This window comes from Phascolarctos cinereus, unplaced genomic scaffold (genome assembly GCF_003287225.1).
Source record: "Phascolarctos cinereus isolate Bilbo 61053 unplaced genomic scaffold, phaCin_HiC Scaffold_3;HRSCAF=262, whole genome shotgun sequence".
Lineage (NCBI taxonomy): Eukaryota > Metazoa > Chordata > Mammalia > Diprotodontia > Phascolarctidae > Phascolarctos > Phascolarctos cinereus.
The window spans coordinates 103,068,588-103,096,155 of NW_027555736.1; the positions used below are offsets into that span (position 1 = coordinate 103,068,588).

At 41.4% G+C, this 27,568-nt stretch overlaps 1 protein-coding gene across 1 annotated transcript in view; it reads left to right on the forward strand.

The window, feature by feature from the left end:
• SORCS1 (sortilin related VPS10 domain containing receptor 1) overlaps positions 1–27,568 on the forward strand; it is a 705,676-nt gene that overhangs the window by 664,234 nt on the left and 13,874 nt on the right. The window contains 5 exon segments of the mRNA XM_078151070.1: positions 4,595–4,728; positions 7,596–7,719; positions 10,947–11,059; positions 14,156–14,287; positions 25,882–25,981. Of these exon segments, the coding sequence (XP_078007196.1) occupies positions 4,595–4,728; positions 7,596–7,719; positions 10,947–11,059; positions 14,156–14,287; positions 25,882–25,981 (603 nt within the window).

Genomic DNA, 27,568 nt, shown 5'->3' on the forward strand with positions numbered 1-27,568 from the left:
ACATATATTTTTTTTCTCCCTCCCACTACCCTAATACTGACAAAGGACTCATGAGTTACAAATATCATCTTTCATGCAGGAATGTAAACAGTTCAACCTTAATAAGTCTCTTATGATTTCTCTTTCCTGTTTACCTCTTCCATGTTTCACTTGAGTCTTGTATTTGAAAGTCAAATTTTATATTCAGCTCTGGTCTTTTCCTCAGGAATGCTTGAAAGTCCCCTATTTCATTGAATGACCATTTTTTCCCCTGAAGGATTATACTCGGTTTTGCGGTAGGTGATTCTGGTTGTAGTCCTATCTCCTTTGCCTTCTGGAATATCATACTCCATGCCCTGCTAAATCTTGTGTTATCCTGATTGTGTTTCCACAATACTTGAATTGTTTCTTTCTGGCTGCTTGCAATATTTTCTCCTTGACCTGGGAACTCTGGAATTTGGCTACAATATTCCTAGGAGTTTTCCTTTGGGGATCTCTTTCAGGAGGATGGTGGATTCTTTCAATTTCTATTTTGCCCTCTGGTTCTAAAATATCAGGGCAGTTTTCCTTGATAATTTCTTGAAAGATGATGTCTAGGCTTTTTTTTGATCATGGCTTTCAGATAGTCCAATAATTTTTAAGTTCTCTCTCCTGGATCTATTTTCCAGGTCAGTTGTTTTTCCAATGAGATATTTCACATTCTCTTCTATTTTTTCATTCTTTTGGATTAGTGTTACAGTGCCTTTATTTCTCAAATTGTCACTAGCTTCCAATTTCTCCATTCTAATTTTTAAGGAAGTATTTTTTTCAGTAAGCTTTTGGACTTCCTTTTCCATTTGGCCAATTTTGCTTTTTAGGGCATTTTCTCCTCATTGGCTTTTTGGACCTCTTTTGCCATTTGGGTTAGGCTGTTTTAAGGTGTTATTTTCTTCAGTATTTTTTTGGGTCTCTTTTAGCATCACTCTCAGTTTTTCCTCTACTTCTCTTACTTGCTTCTCAAAATCCTTTTTGAGCTTTTCCATGGCCTGGGACCAATTCATATTTTTCTTGGAGGCTTTGGATGTAGGAGCTTTGGCTTCATTGTCTTCTTCTGGTTGTATGTTTTGATCTTCTTTGTCACCAAAGTAAGATAATATAGTCTGACTCTTTTTGAGCTGCTTGCTCATGATCCTGCCAATTACTTGAGTTATAAACTCTTTGTTAATGTAGGAGTCTGTTTCCAGTGTAGAGGATGTACTGTCCTAAACTTCAGGGATTTTCTGCAGCTGTTTTCAGAGATACTTCTAGGGACCTATAAATTTTCAGTTCTTCCAAGGTGCTATGATCAAGGGCGAGGTGTTTACTCCTTTCCTGGCCTCCGCTCTGGTCTATGAGTGACCACAAACAGTCTTTTATGTCTTGGAACTGTGAGGGTTTTCTCTTCACAGCCACTAGAAGCTCCACCACACCAGCTCCTCCTCGCCCCAGGACTACACTGGAACTGTGACCCAGATCCAAGCAAGGGCAAAGCAAGAGAATCCTGCACCAGCAGAGAGATCCCTGCAATCCACTTATGATCAGCCACCTGATTCCCCCTCAGTCTGTGGGCTAGAAGCTCAGAAGGCAGCCACCTTCCCAGGGGCCACACTCTCAGGAATTGGAGCTGAGACCCCACGCTCCTCTCTCAGCACCACAGAAACAAACTTTTCCCACTGACCTTCTAGGTTGTCTTTGGCTTTCCCTGGTTGAGAAGTCTGGAAACCACCACAGCTGCCTGCGATTCAGTCCTCTGAGGCCTGCTACAGGTTCACTGTGGCCTGAGTGCCCACATTGCACTATGCTTCTCTTCCAGCCTGGCGCGATATACCTTTCTGATCAACCATCCAGGTTTTCTTGGTCTGGAAATTTGTTTCACTCTGTCTTTTTTGTGGGTTCTGCTGCTTTAGAATTTGTTTAGAGCCATTTTTATAGGTATTTGGAGGGGTTTGGGGGAGAGCTCAAGCAAGTCACTGCTTTCACTCCACCATCTCATCTCTGCCCCCTTAAGGCCAGAAGTCTTAAGGTCTTCGTGCAGTTCAATAACTCATTTTCTAGGACATTTAAGAAAAGACTCTAGATCTTCCTTGTCCCATAAAATAGTGGCAACAAGTTTTATCTTACAGAGTGCTTTGAGATACTAAGGGAAGGCGACAAAATGAGAACTCAGCCACCACAAGGGAGCACGTTTGGGATATCAGCTGCAAAACTTGTGGCTCGTTGGAAGGTTAGAGGCATACAAAATTAGCCCAGGAGAGAAGGGAAGAATGGGGAAAGGAACATATTTGCTACTATCATACTAGATGCCCTAGGGCATAGAACCTGGAAGAGCAGAAGTGAAGAGACCTGTGAGCAGGAAGGTGACAACATTTTTTTTTAAGTGAAGAAATAGGTTCCCCTTGAGCTGATGAAACTGCTCTGAAACTGACCTCTGCTCCTGAAACTGACCAACCAGTCATTGTCGGATATTTGCAAGAGGATGTGGGGTTCATTTTAGTGTGCTCCTGAAAGAAGAAAAATTCTAAATGCAATGAATTTATAGTGAAAGGGTGCTTCTCTCCAAAAAGGCTCACCAAAGGAATCTCTCTTTGGTTGACTTTCATCCTCTAGCTTTCTCTCTCTGTATTGCTATCAGAACTTGCAGCCAGATTGTTCTGAAATGAAGTCCTGCAGGATATATAATACCAACACAGGCATCTGAGCCTCATTTCCTTCCCATGGGCAAGGAGAGAAGCTGGACTGGGAACCTGGAAGGTTGCATTCTTAGAATATGATTCATAGCTTCTGAACCTCAGTTTCCTCATATGTTAAATGAGGGGATTAAACCAAATACGAATTGTAAAGACAGTCCCTTAATGCTGTAACATCGCATTGATTCCATCCATTGGATGAGGAACACCTATTCAGCTCTTCTCTGGTTCCCTAGAATTTGCTTTTCCTGGTTGATATAGGGTGATACACCGCCACCTGCTGTCCAATCTCTGCACTGCATGCAAACAGCTTTCAAGTCCAGCTAGAGAGCACATGCAGTCAGCGTAACTAAGTTGGTATACCTTCTCTCATATATCTAGCAGTGCCCACTTTCCTTCTGTGCCTAGTCATCTCTGTGCTGCACTGAGCTATTCATGAAGCTAGCTTCTGAGCAGACACTCTCCTGATCAAGTTATTTGCATTGGTCACAAAAAGAGAACTTTCCCTGCTCCTCAGCCGAGGATCCCATTTAGAAGGCAAAGATGCTCCAGCATTTGGCTGGTATCTACAGACTATCACCATGTAGACAATTCTATGTTCAGCCTAATGGTCAGTTTATTATACTCATTAAGCAATAATTGGCTGGGAAGAAAGTCCAAATCAGTGTTCAACTGTGGTTTTATTTCCTCTTTGGTCCCTGAGGTTAACCGTAGGTTTTTCAGCTGACTGTGGATGACTTCTTTCTAACTGCTATCAGCATTAACTGGAGAGTTTCTTTTTCTTTTTTTTTTTTAAGAAAACTTTCACCTGAAAGAAATGGTACTACTACCATGTGAACAAAATCTACTAATGGGTGGATCGTTAATGAACAGGAGGGACGGATGGGCAGGTTCATCATAGCTAGGACAGTGTGACAACTTGGATCCAACAAATGATCTTTATAAAGATGCTTTAACTGCTACCTCTGCTTTTTTTTGTCCTATCACCATGGAACGACATGAGAGAGACAGGGAGATAAAAGGAAAAGAGCACCAGACAAGGAGGGTTGTGATCTTTGCTGCTGAGATCACCAAATAGTAAATTTAGAGCCAGAAGGGGCCTTGGACAACTGTTTGACTGAGGAAATAGGGACCCAGAGAAGTCAAGTGACAGCACAGTATATAGTACACAGTAGGTGTCTAATAAATGCTTGTTGATTGATTGGTTGCCCAGGATTCCCACAAGTATTAAGTAACAAAGGTCAGATGCTTTGTTTCCAAATCTGCTGTTGACTACTTAATCCTCAGAGGTGTTTCCTAGTATAGTTGTCAGTCCTGCAACTAATCTTTTCTATGACCTAGGGTCTATCATGAAATCTCTAAAAGGGTCTGCATTTTGAAGGAGAACCGTATTTGAAATCAAAGGAACTAAGTTCAAATTATGTCTTTGTTACTTCCTATCTATGGGATATGGGGATAGTCACTTTTGTGACTCAGTTTCTTCACTTGTCAAATCAGGCTTTCTATCATGGCTTCTGACAGTGCCAAGGCCCCTGGTAAAGATTCTGTTCTTCTTTTTAGAGCTAAATTGACCTTAGTGGTCAGGACTGGTAGTGAAGAAATTAGGTAAATGCACCATAAGGAAGCAGACAGAGGCTCAGCGGCCAAGCAGGTCCAGGCTTTCTTGGCCTCCTTCCAAACATTCCCCTTGCAATTTGTTTGCACATGGAGAAATTCTCTTCCTCTCCCTCTTGTGAACAGCGCTGATCATGATGTGAGTGTTGGCATGCTGTGTCCTGTTCCACTTCAAAGACCAGCTGTATTTTGCTGGGGGAGGGTGGCATACTCCCCCAAACTAGGTAAGGAACCTTGAGGAGATCTGTCTACAAGATCCCCTCGTTTGTGGCTTCTTTTCCCTTTTGTTTCCACAGGTCCCTTGGAGCATGTACACTTGTCACTTCCCTTTGTCACCACCAAGAACAAAGAGGTAAATGCAACGGCCGTGCTGTGGCCCAGCCAAGTGGGGACCCTGACTTATGTGTGGTGGCATGGGAACAACACAGAGGTAGGTTGCCTCTGGCTCCCCACAGCAAGAAATAGCCTCCTATTTCTGAACCCAGGACCTCCCATCTCTGCAGTTCAGAACATCTCCTGTTGATCCATAGCCCTGTCTTGCCCACTCTCAGAATCAAATGAATGGAAACTTTTTTTAAAAGCTACCCAGACTTCAAATGCAAGAAGATGTGTATAGAATGTTAGTTCTTTAAGAGGACTCTGGGCACCACCTAGCCTAACTCTCTGCTTTGAAAGATGGTGAAACAGAGACCTAGAGAGGGAAAGTGTCTTGTTCATTATTACAGATGAGGAGGGGCAGCTAGGTGGCACAGTGGATAGAGCACCCACCGGCCCTGGATTCAGGAGGACCTGAGTTCAAATCTGGCCTCAGACACATGACACTTACTAGCTGTGTGACCCTGGGCAAGTCACTTAACCCCATTGCCTAGCCAAAAACAAAACAAAAAAAGGCAAAAACAATTATTACAGATGAGGAAACTGAAGCCCCAGAAGGTTGAAGTGAAGCTGAGCTGCTAGTTAAACACAGAACCAGGACTAGATCCCAGGTCTTCTACCCTCTGACCTTCTGCTTTCCCTACTAGACTACATTAATTAATCACCTAGACGGTGATCATAAATATTTCACTCAGGTGAACCTACACCCAGTGGTACAGAAACAGGTGTGTAATAGAGAGATTAGTAGAGAAGGGCAGGAGGTGGTGGGATGGGCAATGAGGGTGAGGCCAGGGGAGACTGACTTTATCATCAAAGTAATAATAATATTTAACATTTGTGCATTGATTTAAGGTTTACAAAGTACTTTACAAGCATTATCTTACTTAATCCTCATGGGACAACTGGGTGACATAGTGGAAAGACGCTGGGCCTGGAGTCAGGAGGACCTGAGTTCAAATCCAGCTTCAGCTTCAGACACTAGCTGTGTGACCCTGGGCAAGTCCCTTAACCTTGTTTGCCTCAGTTTCCTCATCTGTCAAATGATCTGGAGAAAGAAATGGCAAACCACTACAGTATCTTTGCCAAGAAGACCCCAAATGGGGTCACCAAAAATCAGACACACCTGAAACAGATGAACAATTTAATCCTCATGACATTCCTATTTCATAAGTGGAGCTGTTATACCAATTTTATAGATGGGAAAGCCGAGGCCCAAAGAACTAAATGACTCTCTCAGGGTCACACAGCTTGTAAGTTTCTCAGGTGCAATTCAAAACCAGGTCTCCTTCATTCCTCAGTCCAGTGTTCCATGTACTACCTCAGGCCAAAAATGACATTAGGGAACTAGAAGGCAAGCGAGTTCTTGGCTATATAGTCTACGTAGGGATTAGAAACATCTTCCTCTCTGGAACTTCCAAAGTGCAGCGTGTTCCCTCTTGCTAACGCTGGGAATGAAGTGACTTTGTGTTAGACATCTTGATCTTTGAGCAATGTCACTTTTAATTTGGAGACATTAGCCCCTTAGGCTGAGTGCATCTTATGTAAATCAGGAAGCCTCTTCACTACAGCTGAATTTCTGTTTGAGCTAGAGAGGTGTCTTTGCATAGCCCCAGGGAGTAGAAAGACTTATCTTGTACCTACCTAGTTATGCTTCTTGCATGACTGTGGAGGACAGCCCATCACTGGCTTCCCTCCCTCCTCTGCTGGGAGTAAAGCACCAAGAAGGCCTATTTCTTCTCCCTGTTAAATTATGTGTGCAAATGTGGCCCATTACCTCTCACTGGTAGATGAGGAATGTATCTAGTTTGACCCAGAGAGAGAAAAGGGGATGAAAAACATCTGAAATCTTTCTGCTGTGTCACTGCAGAGTATTTTGTATGTTTTTCTCTTCTTGAACACGCACACACACAACCTTTCACCCAATGAGCATTAATATTAGTACTTAATTTTGTGCCCGATACTTCCCTCTCCTTTACATAGGCTTCAATGAATTTTGATTTAAAAATTAATTAAGTGAACTCAAGGAAAGACTGAAAAGCAATGTTTGTGTGGAGTGAGTCAAGGGAGGTCAGTAGGCTAATAATCTTTCCCTTCTGTACTCCCATGGCCAATTCTTTTGCAAAGCACCATACCAAGTGAGTTTGATTCTTCTGTTTTTCCATTTAGTTTCCCCAATCTGCTATCCAGTTAGTACCTACATCCTTATTCAGAAAGAAGGCAGATTTCCTAGCAGCTACCTTCTGCAAAAGTCCCCACAGGAGCTACTAAGAGAAAGCCAGGACAAGCAAGGTTCCTGCTATCTAGCCAGTAGCTTAATTCCCTTGGATGGTCAGATAGCCATAGCCATAGGTCAATAGCCCCTTGCATGGGGCTGTCACAGAGCCTCTGGACCAGTCAGGATCTCTCTTCAATACAAGAGAATTACTTGACAATGCTGTTTTGCCAGATAGAGACATTCTGCATACCAAAGAATTGTGACCCATTTTAATGATCCCAAACTGGGCTTTCTGAAAATAGTTCTCACAAGGAAAGCTAGCTCAGTCCTGCGTTCAAAGGTCCTGAATTTCAGATCTGCTACTTGGTACCTGTGTAACCTTGGACAAGTCACTTAACTTTACTAATTATGAGGTATAATCTAAGTTCAGTTATACAAGTTCCCAGAGACTTCACATTACAGGCTTAGAGTTAAAATACTGTACAAGCACTGAAAAATGCCTCTCCCTATTATATCTACTTAGGTATTTCTGCTAACTATGACTCTAGTTCCTAGCCCAGAGCCTGGCACATTTTAGATGATTAATAAAGGCTTGTTGATTGACTCATTGATTGACCAAGTAACCATATTGATAGGAAGGAGAGAGAGAGGGAGGGAAAGAGGCAGCCTTGTCTTTCAACCCTGGGCTTCTGTTTATGTGATTGTAGCCACTGATTACCCTGGAGGGAAGCAAATCATTTAAGTTTACTTCGGAAGGAATGAACACCATAACAGTACAGGTCTCAGCTGGGAGTGCGATTCTTCAGGACACAAAAACCATCGCAGTATATGGTGAGTGCCTCTTTCTTTCTGAAATGTGACACTTCAGGTCAAGGTGAGTAGCGCTGGTGTGAGTATGGAGGGTCATGGGGATGGGACTCTTAGGTGTTGCCTAAGGAAGATTGGGAAACAAGTGGACATCATAGGATAAAGATTTAGAGTTGGACAGTACCTTAAGGCCATCTCTTCCAAACGCCTCCTTTTAAAGAAGACAAAGTTGAAATCTCCTCAGAATAATATTTGTGGCATATATTTATAATTGAAGGAAATGTTAAATTTCATCTAGAATTTACTAAAAATAAAGGTGCAATTTTGTTTTTCCATCCAAGTTCATGAACCCCTCTCCCCCCACAATTAACCCATGGAGCCTATAGATTTCAAGATATGAACCCCTGGCCTAAGGTGTCTATTGATACTTTGCTATGAGGAAAGGAGCACACTGGTGCCCATATAGCTACTGTTTGAATTATGAACTAAGATGTTTGGAAGTTAGATCATTTTATCAAGGAAAAATTTCTTTATCCTATGGAGAAATTCTGTGTGTGTGTGTGTGTGTGTGTGTGTGTGTGTGTGTGTGTGTGTGTGTAAGCTGCTTCTTTACTTTTATCTCACCAACTTGATAGGAAATAAAGTCCAGAATTCATTTAGAAGCAAAATTGAACATGGTATGAAGACCAAAGCAGCTTCAGGAGCAGGATTTCTGGAGTGGCTATATGCTTAGTACACTCTTCTCTTCAAAGGAGTTGGCTGGAAGAGAATGAGCTGTAGTCAAGCCAGTGTTTCCTTCCTTCCTTCCTTCCTTCCTTCCTTCCTTCCTTCCTTCCTTCCTTCCTTCCTTCCTTCCCTCCTTCCTTCTTTCTTTTGTTCTGGTTCCCTCTGAACTGATAGCAAAGGGAGCAAAGCGTTTTCCATTGATTATCTCATTTAATACTCCCAACTCTCTTGTAAAGTAGGTGTTATTTTTATTCCTATTTTAAGAAGGAGAAAACTGAGTCTGAGAAAAGTTAGTTGGCATGCTTAGGGTTGTACAACTTTTCAAGCCCAGGGCTTCCTGGCTCTAGGTCTAACACTCTATGCACTGTTCTACACTGTTGTCTGCCCCCCACCCCCACCCCGAAGGCTTTAGAGTCTTAAAAAGTTGCCTTACCCAGGGTCATATGTCCAGTATTTGTCAGTGTGGTATTTGAACCCACCCAGGTTTCCAAGGCTAGTCCCCCATTCGTTATATGAAGCTGTTTCTCAATGTATTTCTCCTTGTAAAAAAATTTTTTTAAAGATTTAGTAGATAGGTCTCTAGACAGACTTCAAGGAGTGTAACAGAGAGACTTGGAGAGGCTCTATAGACCCAATCTTTTCTAACAGTTTGTTAAAACTACCTTAAGTTCAGGATGAAGGGCAGTGGTGTCAAACTCAAAAAGAAATGGGTCCACCAAACTGTACATAAGCATCCCTGTGGGCTACATATTGATTTAGAAAACCACATATTCACATTATCTATGTTCTATTGTATTTTTATTTATTTTGTTAATTTTTCTTTTTCTGAGTACAGGTTAATTGGGTTAGGACCAGTCTGGGGAGTGTTATGGGCTATATTCAGTGGGTCATTCAGTGATAGCTGAAGCCTTTTTTTCAGGGACTTTCTCTCTAACCATCCTCACAGTAAGCTCACCTTTAATCTCCTTCTCTCTCCCCCTCATTTCCTAATATCCTTCCCCCTTCTTTTCTGCCATAGTTGTACTAGTGACAAATAGGGTGTTTCTTAGTTCCTCTGATGACTCTTCTGAGTAAACAATTTGCCAGCCTCTTGTTTAGAATCTCTGGATATCTGAGCTAGATGGGATCTTAGAGATTGCTTTGCAAGAGGAAACTGAGCCTTAGGAGCAAGAGAAGAATTGCCCAAGATCACACAGTGTGTTGGCTACAAAGTCAAAATAAGAACCAAGTCTCATGCTTCTAAATTCAGAACTTTTCCCACCACCTCCACCTTCTCATAACTTCAAGGGAGGCAGCATGGTGCAGTGGGAAGAGTGCTGGATTTAGAATCAGACGATTAACTTTACTAACTTGGTGATGTTGAGTAATAAGTCAGTCAGTAAGCATTTATTAAGTGCCTACTATGTGCCCGGCACTATGCTAGGCACGAGGGATATAAATTCCAAGAATTAAACCATCCCCACTAACAATAACTAGATTTTCTCATGTCAGACATGGGAAGAGTGGCAAAGAGAAAACATCTTTCTCAAGTTGTGTTTGTCATCTGAAGGAAGGAAGGAAGCCACACGCTGGACCCTTGAGAAAGAAAAGCTGTGTTGATTTGTTTCTCCTAAATTTGCTTCAGGGCACAGGTTTTCTTTTAAATTAAAAATGCAAATGTACAGAATCCATCTATGTGAGCAGCTGTAAAAAAAAAAGTAATTGGTGTTTGCCCTTGTTTGTTCCTCCCACAATGCTTTTCTATTTTCAAAACAGACTTCAGTGTAATGTTTCTAATTCCCCATCCTTGCACCCTGCTGTTTAATACAGAAATTAGGGTCTCTTTTTCAACTAAAGTCCCCCCCACCCCTTTTTTCCTATCATCTATATACTTCTCCAAGGCACCTTTACTCTGCAGTTTAGCAAGAACAAGTAGGGAAGGGGAAAGGATAATGAGGGGAAGAAAGTAAACTGAGGTTCTGAAAACAAAATGGGGAGTCACAGTGGGTGGCTTCTCACTGTTGGCATTTACTGAGCAACTTAATTAATATGCATCTCATTATTTTTCATCCAGGTTGAGGTAGTGATATTCATGTAGGTGACCAATGGCTCATAAAACAGGCTTTGAAAAATACATCTATGGAATAGGTTACTAACCATAAAGGCAAACGTGGTAATGTGAGAGTCTCCAAAGCATGTGTTTGATAAGCCTTTATTATTGCTAAAAAATGCTTAAGTAAGTTTTTATGCCTCCTGCGTGACTAATACGGAGCCCCAGTGTCTGTTAGTCCTTCTGAAATTCAAACACATTATTTCCCACCTATGGATTTGACATCAAACCTCTCCCCTTGCTCATTTAATAGCTCATTTAAGTAAGTTCTACAGTCTTAAAGTTAAAGAGGGGTAAACAACACTTCCTTGAATGCTTGGTACTTCAGGCTCTGGGTATATGTATAGTGTGCACTCTGTTATCATTAAGTGTTGTGGTTGGTAAGGGACATAGGAACATTTTGATTCACTGAGTTCTCCTGCCTTTATGTACCCAGAGGAATTCCAGTCTCTCCGCCTGTCCTTTTCTCCGAACCTGGACGACTACAACCCAGACATCCCAGAGTGGAGGCGAGACATCAGCCGAGTCATCAAAAGAGCCCTAGTTGAAGTGAGTGAAGAAGATTGCTTCTCCCTGCCTAGGGATAGTTCAGCTACAGTCTTGGAGAGATCTATGATGATCTGGTGTATGGCAGGACTGAGAAACTGGAAACTGTGAGATCAGAGTCAGACAGCAACATTATTGAATGTGACTTCTGTGTAGAGCTCTGTGCTAGGCTTTAGGGGAAAGGGGGATAAAGAGAAACAACATATATGATTCCTGTCTGTATCATATGGAATTAGGAATTAGGGGTTGGGGTTAGAAATGGAATTAGAGTTAAGAGAATTATAGGATGTCAGAGCTGAGAGCTATTTATGATAGGATCTACCCCATACCTTTCACTGTACAGATGAGGAAAATGTATTCATTTTGTTTGGGGAATCAAAACACACACGCGCGTGCGCGCACACACACACACACACACACACACACACACACACACACACACACACACATACCCTATGAAGAGGACTTAGAGATACTTAGCAAAGCAATACAAAACTACCCCAAAATCAAAATCATAAGGAAAAACTGACTGAACTGTGCTGGAGGTACATGGAAAACAGCAGGGACCAACACTGGATCATACGATATGGTAGAATTTAGAGGTAGAGAAACTTTTAGAGCTCTGTTACAACAGGTAGCTAACATGGGGTAGTGGAAGGACAAATCACTTCCCTTTGCTTGGCCTCAAATTTCTTATCTATAAAACAAAAGGGTTTGACCACGTGATTTTAAAGGTCTCTTTCAGCTCTAAATCATAAGTTCCAGTTCTTCCAATTTTTCTAAGTCAAGTGCCAGGGCAATGCTAACAGTTGTTGTTTAGTCATTTCAGTTGTGTCTGACTCTCCATGAACTCCTTTTGGGGTTTTCTTGACAAAGAAACTAGAGTGGTTTGCCATTTCCTTTTCCAGCTCATTTTACACAAAAGGAAAGTGAGGCAAATAGGTTTGAGTGATTTGCCCAGCACTACATCGCTAGTAAGTATCTGAGGTCAGATTTGAATTCAGGTCTTCTTGACTAAAGGCCGGCACTCTATCCACTGGACCATTCACACCCCAATACTAGCAGTAGGCCTGTTTTTCTCCACCCTGAAGTATCTTTCAAAGGTAGTTTGAAAACTACCCTTTCATTTGATCGTTCTTCCCCCTCAAACCATCCATATTCCTGGGAATAAGTGAAGAGCCTACCAGAGAGAGATGTTTGTAGGGTCTCTGTGTGCTAGGTCATAGTTTCTATACCAAGCATATTTCATGTCATTTTAACATCATGAATATGACTGCTGCTTCCTGATTGATGACTGCCTGTTAGATAACTTAACCTTAGTTATCTCTCAAGTCACATAAATTGATTTCTAGAAGGAGAGGGCACTGAGAAGACCCGGGTTATTCTGCCTCAGATACTTAATAGTCTTGTGACCCTAGGTAAGTCATGTGATCTTTCTGGGCCTCAGTTTCTTCATCTGTAAAATGAGGAAGTTGGACGAGGTAACCATTAAGGTCCCTTTCACCTCTAAGTCTATAAATCTGTAGTCTTCATCTCACACAATTACAAATACTGTGTGCCAGCATACATACCCCAAGTAATATGAAGGGATATTGGCACTTGGTAACATTTGGCAGGAGAAATACCACTCAGAACTTGGTGTCAACTCTCAGCCCTCCCACCTCATAGCCACCTTCTGATTCTCTATCCAATTAAATTATATTTAGCAAACATATTATAAAGGCCCTGTCCTAAAACTAATAAAAATACTGGGACAGTATGGGTATGTGTGTGTGTGAATGGGGAGTAAAGAGACCATCCACATACCCATAGGCAGCTCTTCCATTATGGATACCATCCGGAAACAAGAGGCAATATCAAGAATGTCTTTATATAATGGGGGATTGACCATTAGGGTATGTCCTAATTCTGGTTCTCAATGCATCACGCACTGCTAACCCTGTGTAATCTGTCCTTGGTGTCTGGATGTTTTCTATCTGGCACCCTTCATTGGCAGGGTGGGTCCCTCCTGCATCTTACCCTGGAATAGGTGATGATACATCCCCTTCCTTGACCCCTGTGCCAATTCACATCTGGCTTGGTGGGTGGCTACAACTCTGGTGATGGCCCTTGGCTCTCCTCAGACTAGAAGGCCCTTGTGGGTCATCTTGGATTGTAGCCGCATTCCTCCTGCCACTCCAGGGATTGATCAAGCTGACCTGCCCTAGCTCAGCAATAGCCAGCACATTCTGCCTATTGTCCTCCATAAGTATTCCCTTGTTTCCCAGAGATCAGGTGCTCTGGGCCTCGGCTTTTCTGCCAGCTGTCTAGAAAGCTAGGAAAGGCTTCTAATTACTATTCCTGAGACATGGAGTTCTATATTTTGCTGAGTGTAGTGATAGGTGGCTTTTATTCTCCTCAGGAGCAAAGAGTTGAAGACCACTTAGCATACTATTTTGAAAGTCATCCCGAATTGTCTTATTCAAAGAGCTTTTCCCATTCAGCAGACTACTTTTAAACCAGACAGCTTTCCCAGGTGCAATCCCACCTTCTGTGAACTGCAAGGTCTTCAATATTTCACTCTAACTTTAAATTACTGGAGAGTAGAAGTACATTTTGGAAATAGTTTCTTCATTTGAATTGTGGGTGAATTCAACCATAGTTCAATGACATTAAGCAAACGTATTTTAAACAACAATAATACACGAGGAATGATTTTAGGTGCCAGAGATAAAGAGAAAAAAATAAGTCATTCCTGCCCTGATAGAGCTTAGCTTCTAATGCTAGAATTCTATTTATCATGAAGCAGAATCTGTCAAAAGCTTTTCTGGTCCAAAGGACATGCTAAATAGGACTTACTAAAAGGCAGTCTTATTAAAAGGCATTATGAAATGATTTCATAACACAAGTCCCAAGAACAGACTGCAAGTAAAACTTGCAGAGTTTTAGGGAGAATTACATTCCCAATGGTAGTTCTTCTCTCTTCTTTCCCCATAGCTTCAAACCTGTTTGCAGTAGGACTTGTGTTTGAACAGATGCATTTTTTATCTGTTTGAACAGATGCACTCCTTGCATTGGTTTTCCTTGACTTTGATGGGAGTCTCTGTCTTCCCCAACCAGGCCACAGGTGTTTCAAGCCAACACATATTGGTGGCAGTGCTTCCAGGCTTACCTACAGCTGCTGAGCTCTTTGTCCTGCCCTATCAGGATGCTACAGGAGAAAACAAAAGGTCATCAGAGGACCTGGAACAGGTGAGTCCCCCAGAGAAGAACTGGAGCTTCTCCCTATGATTGGAAGCACCACCTCTTGCAGCATCCAAACCTCCCATCATCCATCAGACCAGACCCAAAAGCATAGGGATGAGTGAAGAAGATTGAAACTAGAAGCCAGGATATCGGCTCAGGCACTGCATAGACCAAGGCAAAAGGACTCAAGAAGACCTTTGGGCCTCAATTTCTAAATGTAAAATGGGGATGATTGTATCTATCTTCACTTTCTCACAGTATTTATTAATGAGAAAACAGCATATATGTTTTGGTGGGCAGGAAGATGAAGGGCCAGTTGCAGGAACTAGGGAGTGTAGCCTGGAGAAGACAAGACCCAGTGGGGACATGACAGCTGTTTTCTTGTATTTGAAGGGTTTTCATTTTTGGAAATTTTGTTCTATTTGACCCCAGAAGACAAAATCAGGGGCAATGAGTACAAGTTGTGGAGACAAATTTAAGCTTAATGTGGGGCTGTAAAGGTAGGGGGATCTTCCTAGCAATTAGAACTGTTTGGTTGGAACTGTTCAAAGTGGAATGGTTTGTCTAGAGAGTGGGGGTGAGGGGGGAGTAGTCCCCTCTCCTTAGTGGTTTTTAGACAGAGGCTAGATAACCACTTGTATTGTTATGCTACACTGGTTTTCCCTTTTGTGTGTGGATTGAATGGATGATCACTGTCCCTTCCAACTCTCCAGTTCTGTGATGGCACCTTGACTTCTCTGGTGTGGCTCTGCCTTCCAGGATTGTCAGAAGCGAGTCCTTCCTGCCTTCTAGCCTTTGAAATAAACAAGATTGAGATACTTCACAGACTCTTTGAAAAGATGAACATCCTATGGAAATGCATTTTCAATTCAGTTCAACAGACTGAAAACCTATTAGGTGCAGAAACTTTGTTAGGTGATATTGATGGAAGAGCTGGTGACTGTATTGCCCAGGATTCTGAGAGGATTTCAAAAGTGCGTTTATTATCAAGAGAATTGAACTGTCTTTCATCCTTGGTTCTGTGACCTCCTGGACCTGGAATATCACCTTAGGTTCTGTCTCTATCACCTCATCCCTCTCAAAATCAGAAAACTCTTACTATCACCATAATAAAGGGTTGTACTTTGTTACCAGACAGTATAGTAAATCTGATGTCCCCATGGAAATAAAACTTTAAGTCAAGATTATTGAACTCTAAGAAGGCAAGGGAATAAAAAGTGAACTCCTACCAACTAAGTACCCACTGGCTTCCTCCCTGATCCTCCCCATAGACTTAGGGGGATGTTCAGGGATTATCTTTGACTAAACCTATTATCTAGCCCCAAGATCTTTAGTTTTATAAATAGTTTGAAAATATCTTTTAACAACCTTCGCAGCAAAAATAAAAATACCTCCCTCCCCAAACCCGACAAATCATGTGATGCTTTTTTCTTGAACTCCCTCAGTCACTTGATAGACTTTTTTGTTTCCTAATTCTGCCAGTGATTTCATTGGTATTGGCAACTGGTGAAGAAATTCCCTCTATCAGTGCATATCAGCACCTATTCTACAAGGTATAGTTTTAGAGAAGTTCCTGGGGGTATTTAGAGGTCATGGGCTTGGCAGGGACACGAATTACACATCAAAAGGCAGGACTGGTATTCAGGTATTCCTGACTCTGAGGCCAACGCTTGATTCACTCACTACACACTTTCCTGCCTTTCAGTGATAAACTTTGCATCTTTATATTTTTCTACTTATCTAAGTAATGTCGAACCATGCTTCCTTTGTGAATTTGAAGTGAAGGCTTTCTGTAATCCTCCAGATTTCCATCTACCTCTTCTCACTTCTGGCCTTCATCTTCCGTTAGAGTCTACAAGTGATTATGCCCACCTATAATTTAGTGGGCCATGGGGTGGTCCATTGCTTAGGCTATATAATTGAAGAACGCCAAGGCCTTTGGGTCTGTAGGACTTCAGCTGTTCTGCCTCTGGCTATCTTATTGTAGATCCTACTGAGATGAAATTATAATCTTCCAAGATGTAGAAGTGATTTGAGATTTATATCTAGTTACTTCCCTTTACCTGCACACTTTCCTTTCCCTGTTTTTTTCTTTCTCCTTTTTCTGGTTCTACAAAATTTGATTAAAATTTCTTGAAAGGCAGGGAAGAAAACAACATCAATATCTATTTGCCATTAGGGTAATTCATAGTGTCTTCAGTAGTACCTCTGTCTCTTTGTCTCTCCTATTCTTCCCCTCTCCTGCTTTGGCCTTCATCCTGCTCCAGCCCCAGCTCGTCTTCCACTCCCTGATATCTAGGTGGTGGCTATTTGCCGTCTAATGGTAGTGTCATAAATCAGCTTTGCATCATTTTAGCCCGATCTCATAAAACATCTGAAAAAAAGACCAAGGTCTTCCACTTCATCTGGGGCCTTCTCCAGTCATCCTGATCTCTGTCTTGCCACTGGACCCAGATGGCTCCCAAGGAGAGAGTGAGGCTGCTGACCTTGCACAGCCCTCCCTCACTTAAATCCAATTCACTTGTAAGTCATGACATCACCTTCAGATATCATGGTCCTCTTAGAGAACAAAGGACGAGCAAAAAACAAACAAAAACATAAAACATTCTTTTTATTTGGAGATGAGTTCAACCCACTGGCACAGGCGTCCACAGCGGCCTTCTGTACTTTGTACATGATTCAAAAAACCTTTCTCTCTTGTTTTTCATGCCTTTTCTTACATTTCTCCAGCACAGTATCCAACATAGAGTAAGTATTTAATAAATGGTTATTAATTGAAGAGATAGAAGCATTTTCAGTTCTCACAGGGTTAAATGTGTGTTTATGGAGATAGAGACATTAATAGAATCTTAGAACAGCCCTAAGTGATAGATTTAACCCCTGTGGATAGATTTCTGGGAGGGTCTATAAACATGGATGGGGATAATTACATTTTTATTTCAATATCTTTGTTTTGCTTTGCAATCTTATATATTTTATTCTATTCATCTGAAATTATTTTGAGAAAGGGTCCATAAGCTTCACCAGCCTTGCAGAGGAATTCATGACACAAAAAATTATTAAGAACCCCTATCTTAGAAATCGACATTTAGAACTAGAAAGGATATTATAGATCATAGAGTCTCACTCCCTTATTTTGTAGATGAAAAAACTGATGCCCAGAGAAATTAAGTGACTTGCCCAAGATCATATGGGAGTGAATGACAGAGCTGGGCTTTGAACACAAGTTCTCTGGCTCTAAATCTGCCACTATTTGCATTGTACCACATCAGAAATATCTTAGATTTAATATAGTCAAACCTCATCCAATGTAGTAATCTTATCCCTACACATGCATGACAGGTGAGCATCTAGCTGCTGCTTGAACACCTTTAATGGTAAGGAACTCACTGCATTGTGGTAACCCATACCATTTGGGGGGCATCGCTAATTCTTAGGAAGCTCCTTCTTATATTGAACTGAATCTACTTCCATATAACTTTACATCATCGATCCTAGTTCTGCCCAGCCTGTTATGTATCAGACGCACAACTAGAACCCAGGTCTTCTTGACTCTGATACTAGCTGTCTATCCATTACTTCACACTGCCTCTCTTACATATATAAAATATATTTTTGTTGATTTTTTTGAGTGCGTGTGTGTATGTATGTATGAGAAGGGGGAAGATGAGTATATTTGAGAAGTAGCATGGCATTTAGATACATACATGAATACACACAAGTTTTAAGATAGATAGGGAGTAATGACAGGTCAGTGCTTCCTTGGACTTTGGCTCTAACCAGAATAAGCATCATAGCCAAATGCTAAATCCAAAATGGTAGCTATGTACATTGGAAAGATTAGCAGTGTCTTGTCTTATCCATGTTGAGTGGAAAATCATTCCTGTGTATCTGAGGCAATGGGTCCAACCTGATAGAATGAATCACATTATAGATACCTTGTTCTAAGAGCTTCTCTGAGGAATTTCACAACTGGCAAGGACCTCGGGTACTACCTAGGCAACTCCTTTTGCAAGAGGTCTGCCCAGTCCTCCCATCTGCTGGTACCTTCCTTTCTAAGATTACTTTCCCTGTGCTCTGTATATACCTTGTACATACGTGGTTATTTGCATGTCATCTCTAGAATTAGAATGTAGATTCCTTGAGGGCAGAGACTAGTTTTATCTTTCCTTGTACCCCTAGCATTTCCTACAGTGTCAGATATCTAGTAAGCACTTAATAAGAGCTTGTAGATGAGGAAAATGAGGCCCAGACTTGGGGAAGTAACTTGTCCAAGGTCAAATAAAGGTTTAATAAAGGTAATGTGCCCTAGGAGAGAGAATGCTAGTTTGGAGTCAGGAAGACCTGGTTTTAGATCCTACTTCTTATTCCCTGTGTGAAGGTGAGCAGCTAAGTGGTACACCAGATAGAACACTAGGGAGTTAGGGAGATCTGAGTTCAAATCCAGCCTCAGTAATTTAATAAGTATGTGATGGGCAAATCATTTAACCTCTGCCTGACTCATCTGTAAGGTAAGGAGAATAATAGCATGTACCTCCCAGGGGTGTTGTGTTTTTTTGGGAAAGTGCTTTGCAAGCCTATAGCTAGCTATTATTATTATTAAAATTGTTGTTATTATTATTATGAGTTAACTTCTCTGTTCTCTAGTTACCTCTTGTATAAAGTGGGAATTATATAACTTGTAGCACCTACTTCACAAGTTTATTCTGGGCTTAAATGAGATTATGTGTCAAACACTTTACAAACCATAATGTTCAATGTAAATGTAACTATTATGATTTAATAGCTCAACCCAGACTAGAACACAAATCTCTTATCTCTAAGAGACACCTTCCTCCTATACTCATATTCCTTAAACAGAAGGAAAAACCTTCTTAGACTCAATTTGTCTTTTAATTTTTAATGTGTGAACCACAAGGGATCAAGATTTTTATAACAGAGAACAGATAGCAAGGAGAAGCCAAATGGATTTTACACACAGAGAGATGTAAGCAATAGGGAAAACTAACACATTGCTATGTCCTTTTCTAGTTTTGAGACAGGACTTAGACAAGGCTCACTTTTGCCCATCTTTCATGAACCTGGCCCCTTCCTTGTGAAGGGTTCTGATCTATACAAGGTTCTAGCCCATTCTTTAGTTGAGGAAAGTGATGGACTCACGCAGCCAGCTCCTCTGAAAGTGAGGTCTGAACTTGCAGGCCATGGCTCTATGAGCTTCTCTTGCTACTGTTCCCATGGAAGCAGGGGAGTGGCTTGAATCAGAGTTATCTTATCTGTGAAATAAATTGAAAATTCCTCACAGCAAGAAGCACTTGACCCTGTTACTAAGCTGAGACAGGCTGGGTTAATCAAAGGACCTGCCGTGCGGAATGGTTCCACTAGTCTTCATTTTGTAGATGCTGGGCCAGCCAGAAAGAACTCTCTCCCTCAGGTCAGGGGGGTTTAGAGAGTATATTCCTCTAGAAGCTGTTGCTCAGGTATAGAGGAAAACCTCCTTCCACTCTCCCTGTCTTCCCATCCCTTCCTCATAGACAGGTTTACCTTCTTCCCTCCACTTTCATTGATGGCAAGCTCCCTTGTCAACTGGGAATACTGAAAGGGGGAAAGGATGACGGAATGGTAGAAAACCTGGTTCTGTGGAGAGACAAAATTTGAAATAACATCCTGATGAGCTATTGGTTCTCAGTAAAAGTCTATATTGGACTAGATAAGAAAGGGAATTTTCTCAAGACACATGACATCCACCAAAAAGAAATAATCTCTTCGTCATGTTAATATTACTATAGTCATTCATATATAGCTGAAAATGTCAAGACACAGGGAAGGGAAATGGTCCTGACTTACCTCTTTACAGTCTAGGACTTTTTTATTTCACATACACACACACACACACACACACACACACACACACACACACACACAATTATACATTGTCCCCTATGTATTGAATCCTCAAACTAGAAACAATGGATCATAGCAACCTCATAGACAAGTTTCTCTATGGAAGACAAACAGTATCAGAAGATGCTTCTGGGCACTGGGATGAGGGCTTAGTGCTTCATTGGAATGCATAAGAATGTAACCTATGGCCACAGAGGAAATGTAGCTAGGAAGGGGACAGCACTCTGTAATTTGTGATAGGCAGCTAAAAATAGACAGTTCATTTTTCCCAGTCAGCTCAGCTTCATTGTTTAAAGTGATATGTGCCATCTTGGAATTTTTCCTGAGGGTTGCTAACAAAGTTGATGCCTTTGCACTCAGAAAGAGAAGCCAACATCAAGCTGGAAACTAGGCTAGCATTCCTATGCCTTGGGTCAGACAGGAAAATGTATCCTCTCAGTCATCAACTCAAAATTCAGACCACAGAATCTCAGAGTAGAGAGGGGTCTTAATCTAAATCACTTAATCTAAATCATACCTGAGGTATGAGTCCTTTTCCTTCCTTTCTTCCTTTTCTACATTCCTTCCTTCCTTCTTTTTCTGCCTTCCTTTCCTTACCTTTCCTTCTTTTCTCCTCCCTCTTTCTCTAATGAGAGAAAACCCATTATGGATCCTTTGACAACACCCATTTCCTTGAAGGTTTCCCTTATATCTAACCTCATTTCGAATCTTCACATCTTCTTTCTATAGATCCTAGTTCTGTGCTCATGATCCAAAGCTGAACAAGACCAATTCCTCTTCTCTGTGATAGCCCTTCAAAACTCTTTGAATGTAGTTACCGTTGCCTCTGAGCCCTAGAGTTGAGGGTTGCATTCTCAACAGCAGGAGGGTGAAGTAGAAGGAATGCAGGATTTGGCACCATGATCCTATGTCTGACTCTTACTGGCTATGGCATTGCACTTCAGTTCCTTCCTTGATATATAAAATGATGACAGTACTATTCACAATATTGCCTTTTCAGAATTGTTGTGAGGAATTTGTTTTGTAAACAGTAGATCAATATGTAAATGAGAGATAGTATGATCTCAGTCCTTTCCCTCAGTAAGCCATGATGGCACTATCATACAGGATTTTGTCTAAACTTTTTGGGAATCTTTGAACCTGTGCTACCTCATGAGGAGAGTACCTTCCCCTCATTCTAATATACCCCTAGGGATAGGGCCTGGAGATCTGATTTCATTCATATATGGAACTCCCATATGAGAAAATGCCTTCTAGAAAACCAGATCATCACCTTCTCTACAATTTCTAATGTTAGAGACTTGCCCAGAACCCTGAGGTTAAATGATTTGCCCAAGGTCATTCAGCCAATAAGTTTCAGAACTTGAACCCAAGTCTTCATGGTTGTGACGACAGGTCTCTATCTGTTACTCCAGGCTGCCTCTTAACTCTTCATGCTGATTTGCAGTTCTGAGGCTATTGATCCTATTCCTTTCCCCTCCATACAGAAGAGACCTACCTTTAAAAAACTGTACATGTAGAATGCCCACCTTTCCACTCATGCTTCCTATTTGGTAGTTAGTATACGGATTGAACTACTGAGTCCCTTCTTTCCCTCCAAAATGTCATTTTTTTCCAAGGAAGATGCAAGTAGGATTATAGGCGGCTCTGAATCTCTGTGAAAATTCTGTGAAATAGGTATTGGGCCAACATTAACATGTTTCTTTCCTGGAGATTATTTAGCCACAAGGGGAGGGAAGGCAGTGTGACAGAGCAGTAGACAAGCAATGATCAATAGGAAGGAATGCTGAGCTCTGCTGAGACAACACATTCTGCCCATAAAGGACAGGAAGGTTTGGAGGGGAACCAGCAGAGTTCCACCCCCTTCTGCAGGTTGAATTCCAGGCTCGGCTTCTTGCCCCAGAGCCTCTGGTGACTATGGCTCCTTCCCTTTCTGCCTGACACACTGCCAAATATTTCCATCCATGGGTTTTTTATCTTACCTTTTTTTTCCCCCATGACTACTTTCAGGGACCCTGAGAATCACTTTGAACCAAACAACGGTCTTTTAAGTGAATCTCTCAAAACAGCTCACAAATAGAATTGTGGAATTGCTATGCATCACCCATCCCTGTGCCTCACAGACCTCAACTGAGATGGGGATGGCTGGGTAAGCAGTACGGGCACACAGATGGCAGAGAGAAGGCAGAGAGCTGAGCAAAATGCCATTTTTTTTTTACCAGTCTGCTACTCAGCCCACACCCTACCTTTCATTTGGCTCTAACCCTCTAGCTTAACCTCTTCAAGGGAGTGTTTTAGTTGAAATACTCTGGGGAGGGCTAATGAAGGAGGCCAGAGGTGAAAGGCCGGTAGCCCTGACAAATGGAAGACACTACGTGTTGTACTCTCTCTAGAAATCCACTTAGGAATCAAGGAACCCTAAATGCCCAAACTCAAGGGAACAGGGAAGAGCAGAAACAGCAGTAGCTCAGTTGAGCAAGAGGGTCAATTGAAACCAAAGGGAATCCCACAGTGGGAAGGATAGATGATTGCTAAAATGGCAACAGAAAAGCAGAAGTTAAAACCATTAGAAAACCAAACCATAAGCAAACAAAGCTCTGGAATGGTAGATACAAATTGTCATGTGAGGGGGATTAGAGGTCTTACTCTGGCCCCCTCTATGATGAAGAGGTGAGATGAGGCTCTCATGCCTAATGATACTTCTTAAAGGCAGCACCATATAGGAACCCTGGCTTCTAACAAGCTCTCAGGAGACCAATATTCTAGCTTTGACTCTGCTATTAATTAGCTGGGAAATCTTAGACGGGTCTTTTAACCTTCCTTCACCTTGAGTAATCCTATCTATTCTAACGGGAGCATCTAGGTGGCAGTGTCTGGAGTCAAGAAGATGTGAGTTTAAATATGGCCTCAAACACTTATTAGTTGTGTGAACTTAGGAAAGTCACTTAACCCTCTTTGCCTCAGTTTCCTCATCTGTAAAATGAGCTGGAGAAGGAAATAGCAAACCAGTACAGCATCTTTTTCCAAGAAAATCCCCTCCCCTTCCCAAAAAAAGGGGGTCACAAAGAATCAGACAGTACTTAAATGACTAAATAAGAACAAAACCAGATCTCTACCATCCAAGAGCTTTTGCATGCTAATGGAGTCAGGATTAAGACATCAACATATAACTGCAAAGGAGTAAATGCTCCCACTTACAGCAACCCTTGTTGAGACCTGGTAAAGACCTTATAAGGAATATAAATTTCTTGAAATAGGGCTGTAGAAAACCAGGTATTGATAAAGTCATTGGGATTCAAATGGAGCTACCTGACCGTGCCTTAAACCCAAAGCACTCTAGCTCTCACTGATTGGCCAATAATGGACCCCTACTCCAGCCTTAGTTGGTCGTATTTTTGATTTTGTTGGCTCAGAGTGAGTATAAATAGCATTTGTTTCTATTTTGGCCAGAAACCCTGAGAGTCTTCCCTTCCTAGATTGATTTTTTTTTTGAATAAGTAAAAGAGGCCACTTTTTGCCTCATTTCTTATCTAGCTTTAATCACTGAATGGGTATTGCCTCAGACAAACTGAGACCTGGAAAAGACCTCAGCTTAAAAAGACCAATGCATCCAGGGCCATTTCCAGTGTTCCTGATCTGTGTCTTGCCACTGGACCCAGGTGGCTCTGGAGGAGAAAGCGAGGCTGGTGACTTTGAACAGCCCTGCCTCACTTAAATCTAATTCACTTGCAAGTCAAGACCTCACCGTCCTGATGTCATTGGAACAAAGGACAAACAGCAGCAGCAGCAGCAGCAGCACTTGCTTGGCACAAAGGGAGGCTGGCCAAAGACCTACTCAGGGTGCAGTACATGGGCAAGCCACCAGATGGTGCCACAAACCCTGAGCTACCCTGGAGCCAGTGGGCTGGCATAGACCAGACCCAGCACCTCTTTAGTGTTGGATCCATTTTCACTCTGTCTGCACATGTGTAGATAAGGCCTGCTTTTTTCTTTTCTTGTCTTTTCTTTTTTTTTAGCGCCTCCCTAGGCCATCATCTAGGGTAGCATTTAATTCCATCAAAATCTATAATGTGCTTGGCTCATTTTGCCCCCATTCCCGCATGACCTTAATCTCTTTTCCAATTTCGTGAGACCCACAAAGATTGCTTACTCATCTATAGATTAGAGTGTGTTTACTGAATAAAATAAAAAAGCAACAGGACAGTATTAACAATGCTGGCTGCATGAGCAAGTAAGCCACAGTTGCTTTTGTCTCAGTCTGAACTTTCTCCTTTCCACTCTTTCCCTCTTACTGTTCTCACCAGGACAATTAAACCCGCAAAGTGGTACCTAGTCTCATAGTCATAAAATATGGGGAAAAGACAATCATGGCTCACCACTATCGTGCACCTAATAAACAGTAGCTAGGTAGCACTTTGAGCCTAGAGTCAGGAAGACCTGAATTCAAATCCAGACTCACACACTTTTTAGCTAGGTGATCCTGGACAAATCATTTAACTGTCTATTTGCCTCAGTTTCCTGAACTATGAAATGGGGATAATAACAGCACCTATCTCCCAGGATTGTTGTGAAGATAAAATGAGATATTTTTTAAGTGCTTAACATACTGTCAGGCACATAGTAGGTGCTGTATAAATGCTAATTCCTATTTCTTCCCACTTATATCATTACATGCCCTGTGATGACCGAATACTCTAGCAATGTCCTAGTTCAAAGCATTTGAATCTTGGTTGGTTTTAGGGTATCATTTCAAGGGATCTAAGGACAGACTGACACCCAAGATCAACTGAAAAAAACATTAAGAATTCAACAAGATGTAAACATCATCCCAAGGTGAATGATGGCCAGAAAGCATCTAATCAGATTTAATTAGCGTTTACAAATTAAACTGACTTGACCGAAATGAGTAACATGGGAAAGACAGCCTGAAATTGATGGGAAAGCATTTTCCCTGGCAGCTTTGAGAAGCCCCTGAGAAGTAAAAACATCTGAATCAAATTAGGTTATATTTTGTACTTAAAACCCAGTGCACATGTTCTAATCTTGCCTTTGAAAATGGGACGCAGTTATGTATTAAATTTGTTATATTACCTCATTCTTGCTGGTGCATATTTTGTGACCATGAATGTTTATAATTAATGCATTAGCTATGTGTGTTGGGACAAAAGAGGAGCATGGCTAACACTCATAAATGTGGCTGAGTATTAGCAAATTGATTAATTAAGCCTGTATTAGGTCTAATGTTTAGAGCTCTGTGTTTACACTATTGTCAGCTATAATGATTTTTAGCCTGTGTATTTTATATCACTGGTACCTGCCAGTAAAAGAAAATATACTCAAATTTCACAAATATGTGTCAATTGTCTGTGCCTACCTAAACCACCATTTATACATGACAAATATCTCCAAGGTCTAAGGTTACAGGAATGTTAATAAATGATTTTCTTTCGCAATTGAACATCAACTAAATAAATTAAGTAGCTAATATTTATTTTTCTTTGAACATAGGTAAATACCCTATAATCTGTAATCTTTACATATATATGAGTATATATATAGCATAAAATAGTATAAAATATTTTAAAACTATTTTTATTTCCAATGCAATAATAAATTCTGAGACATATTAATCTAATACATTCATTTCTATGATAGTATGACAGCTTCAATAATGTTAACTTTGATTCCTTTTTCCCCAGATATCAGAACTGATGATTCACAAACTGAACCAAAACTCCATCCACTTTGAGCTAAAACCTGGAATCCGTGTTCTTGTCCATGCTGCCCACTTAACAGCAGGTCAGTTTCTTTGTCCCCATGTTCTGGTTGTTATATTACATGTGTTGCGGGTCCTGTTTGTGTTTCCGTATCATAAGACAAAAGGATGTATGAGGATAAAAATACTGGATTTGGAGTTAAGAAATCTGGGTTTCATCTTTGGATGCTCCATATCCAACTCTGAAGGCGGGGTTTTGCTCCAACTCTATTGACCAACCAGTAAACAGAGTAACTAGGCATATACCCTCATGTTAAGGGTTTGCGGGTAAGTCATTCTGAAAGGAACACAGGACTTTTGGTCTTTGGATGAAAGGCAAATGAAACATCTTACTACTGGATGAGAAGATCAGTTCACACCTCTTGAGCTACAAATAAAAAACAAAAAAACCAAAAAATCTAGTTAGTAAAGCAGTAGTTCAGTCTAACAGTGTAGGAGTCAAGAGGTAGAAGAATCCAAGTTTGAAAGCTGAAAAGCTAATCCCCTGAGAAGGAATTACTCTTGTGAAGAGAGAGTCTGTCTCTCTGTCTCTCCCTCTTCTTTCTCTGCCTCTGTCCCTCTCTCCCATCCCTCCCTTCTTCTCTCTTTCCCTCTCTTTCTTTACAGTTCTCTCTCTTTTCTCTTTTTCTCTGTCTCTGTCTCTCTGTCTCTCTCTGTCTCTGTCATTCTCTCTGTCTCTCTCTCTCTATCTCTCTGTCTGTCTCTGTGTCTCTGTCTCTGTCTCTGTCTCTCTTCCTTTCTCTCCCTACCTCTCTCTCCCGCTCCTCCCACCCCAGTTGATCTTGTTATCAGAGGGACAAGACAACTGGCAGACAATGCACCCAGAAGATCAACAGGGTCACAGATGGATACACAAATAGCTTATTCTCAAAGGAGTAAGCAGTTTCAAGTGGTATGATCCCCCATCCCAGAGGAGAGTGCTAGGTATGGATTTGTGAATGGGCTTCTGGAAATCAGGATTTATGAGTCCACTTTTTGGTCATCTATGTGTGTCCCTCACTACCATCTATGTTCAAGTCCCCTTTCCCCTTGAACTCTGTGAGTTTGTGGAAGAGTATGCCTCAGGCTTTGGGGGAGAATGTTTTGTTTCAACTGTTCTTACTATGCCAATTCATAAATACTTCTGCTAAAATCTAATTTAGGCTACTGGTTGATCATTAATAGGAAGCTCATGAGAGACAGTCCAAGAAACTCAACCCCTCAGTTACTCCAGAATCCTGAGTAAGTAGGCAGGTCACCCTCTTAAGACCCACTGTGTGAATATGTGCCCAGTTGAGGAGTTGCTCCAAAAGGGATCCTTAAAAGGCATCTGTGGGACCTTGGACAAGTCTTTTCACTTTTCTGTGCCTCAGGAACCTCATCTGTAACATTCATGTGATGTTTGAAGTACCCATTGATACAAATGATATCATGGACATAAAAAGTCGCTTGCAAATGCCAAATCACTATATGAATTTGAGCTGGTAGTAAGATGAGTAAATACTCTTTGTCCTCCAAAGTCATCCACAATGTCTTTCCCTCATTATTACTCAGTGACGATTGGAAATCATAACAACAAGGTTTTAGAGGGCTTCCTTTTTTTTTTCTGCTTTTCCATGGGCTTTGTCCAG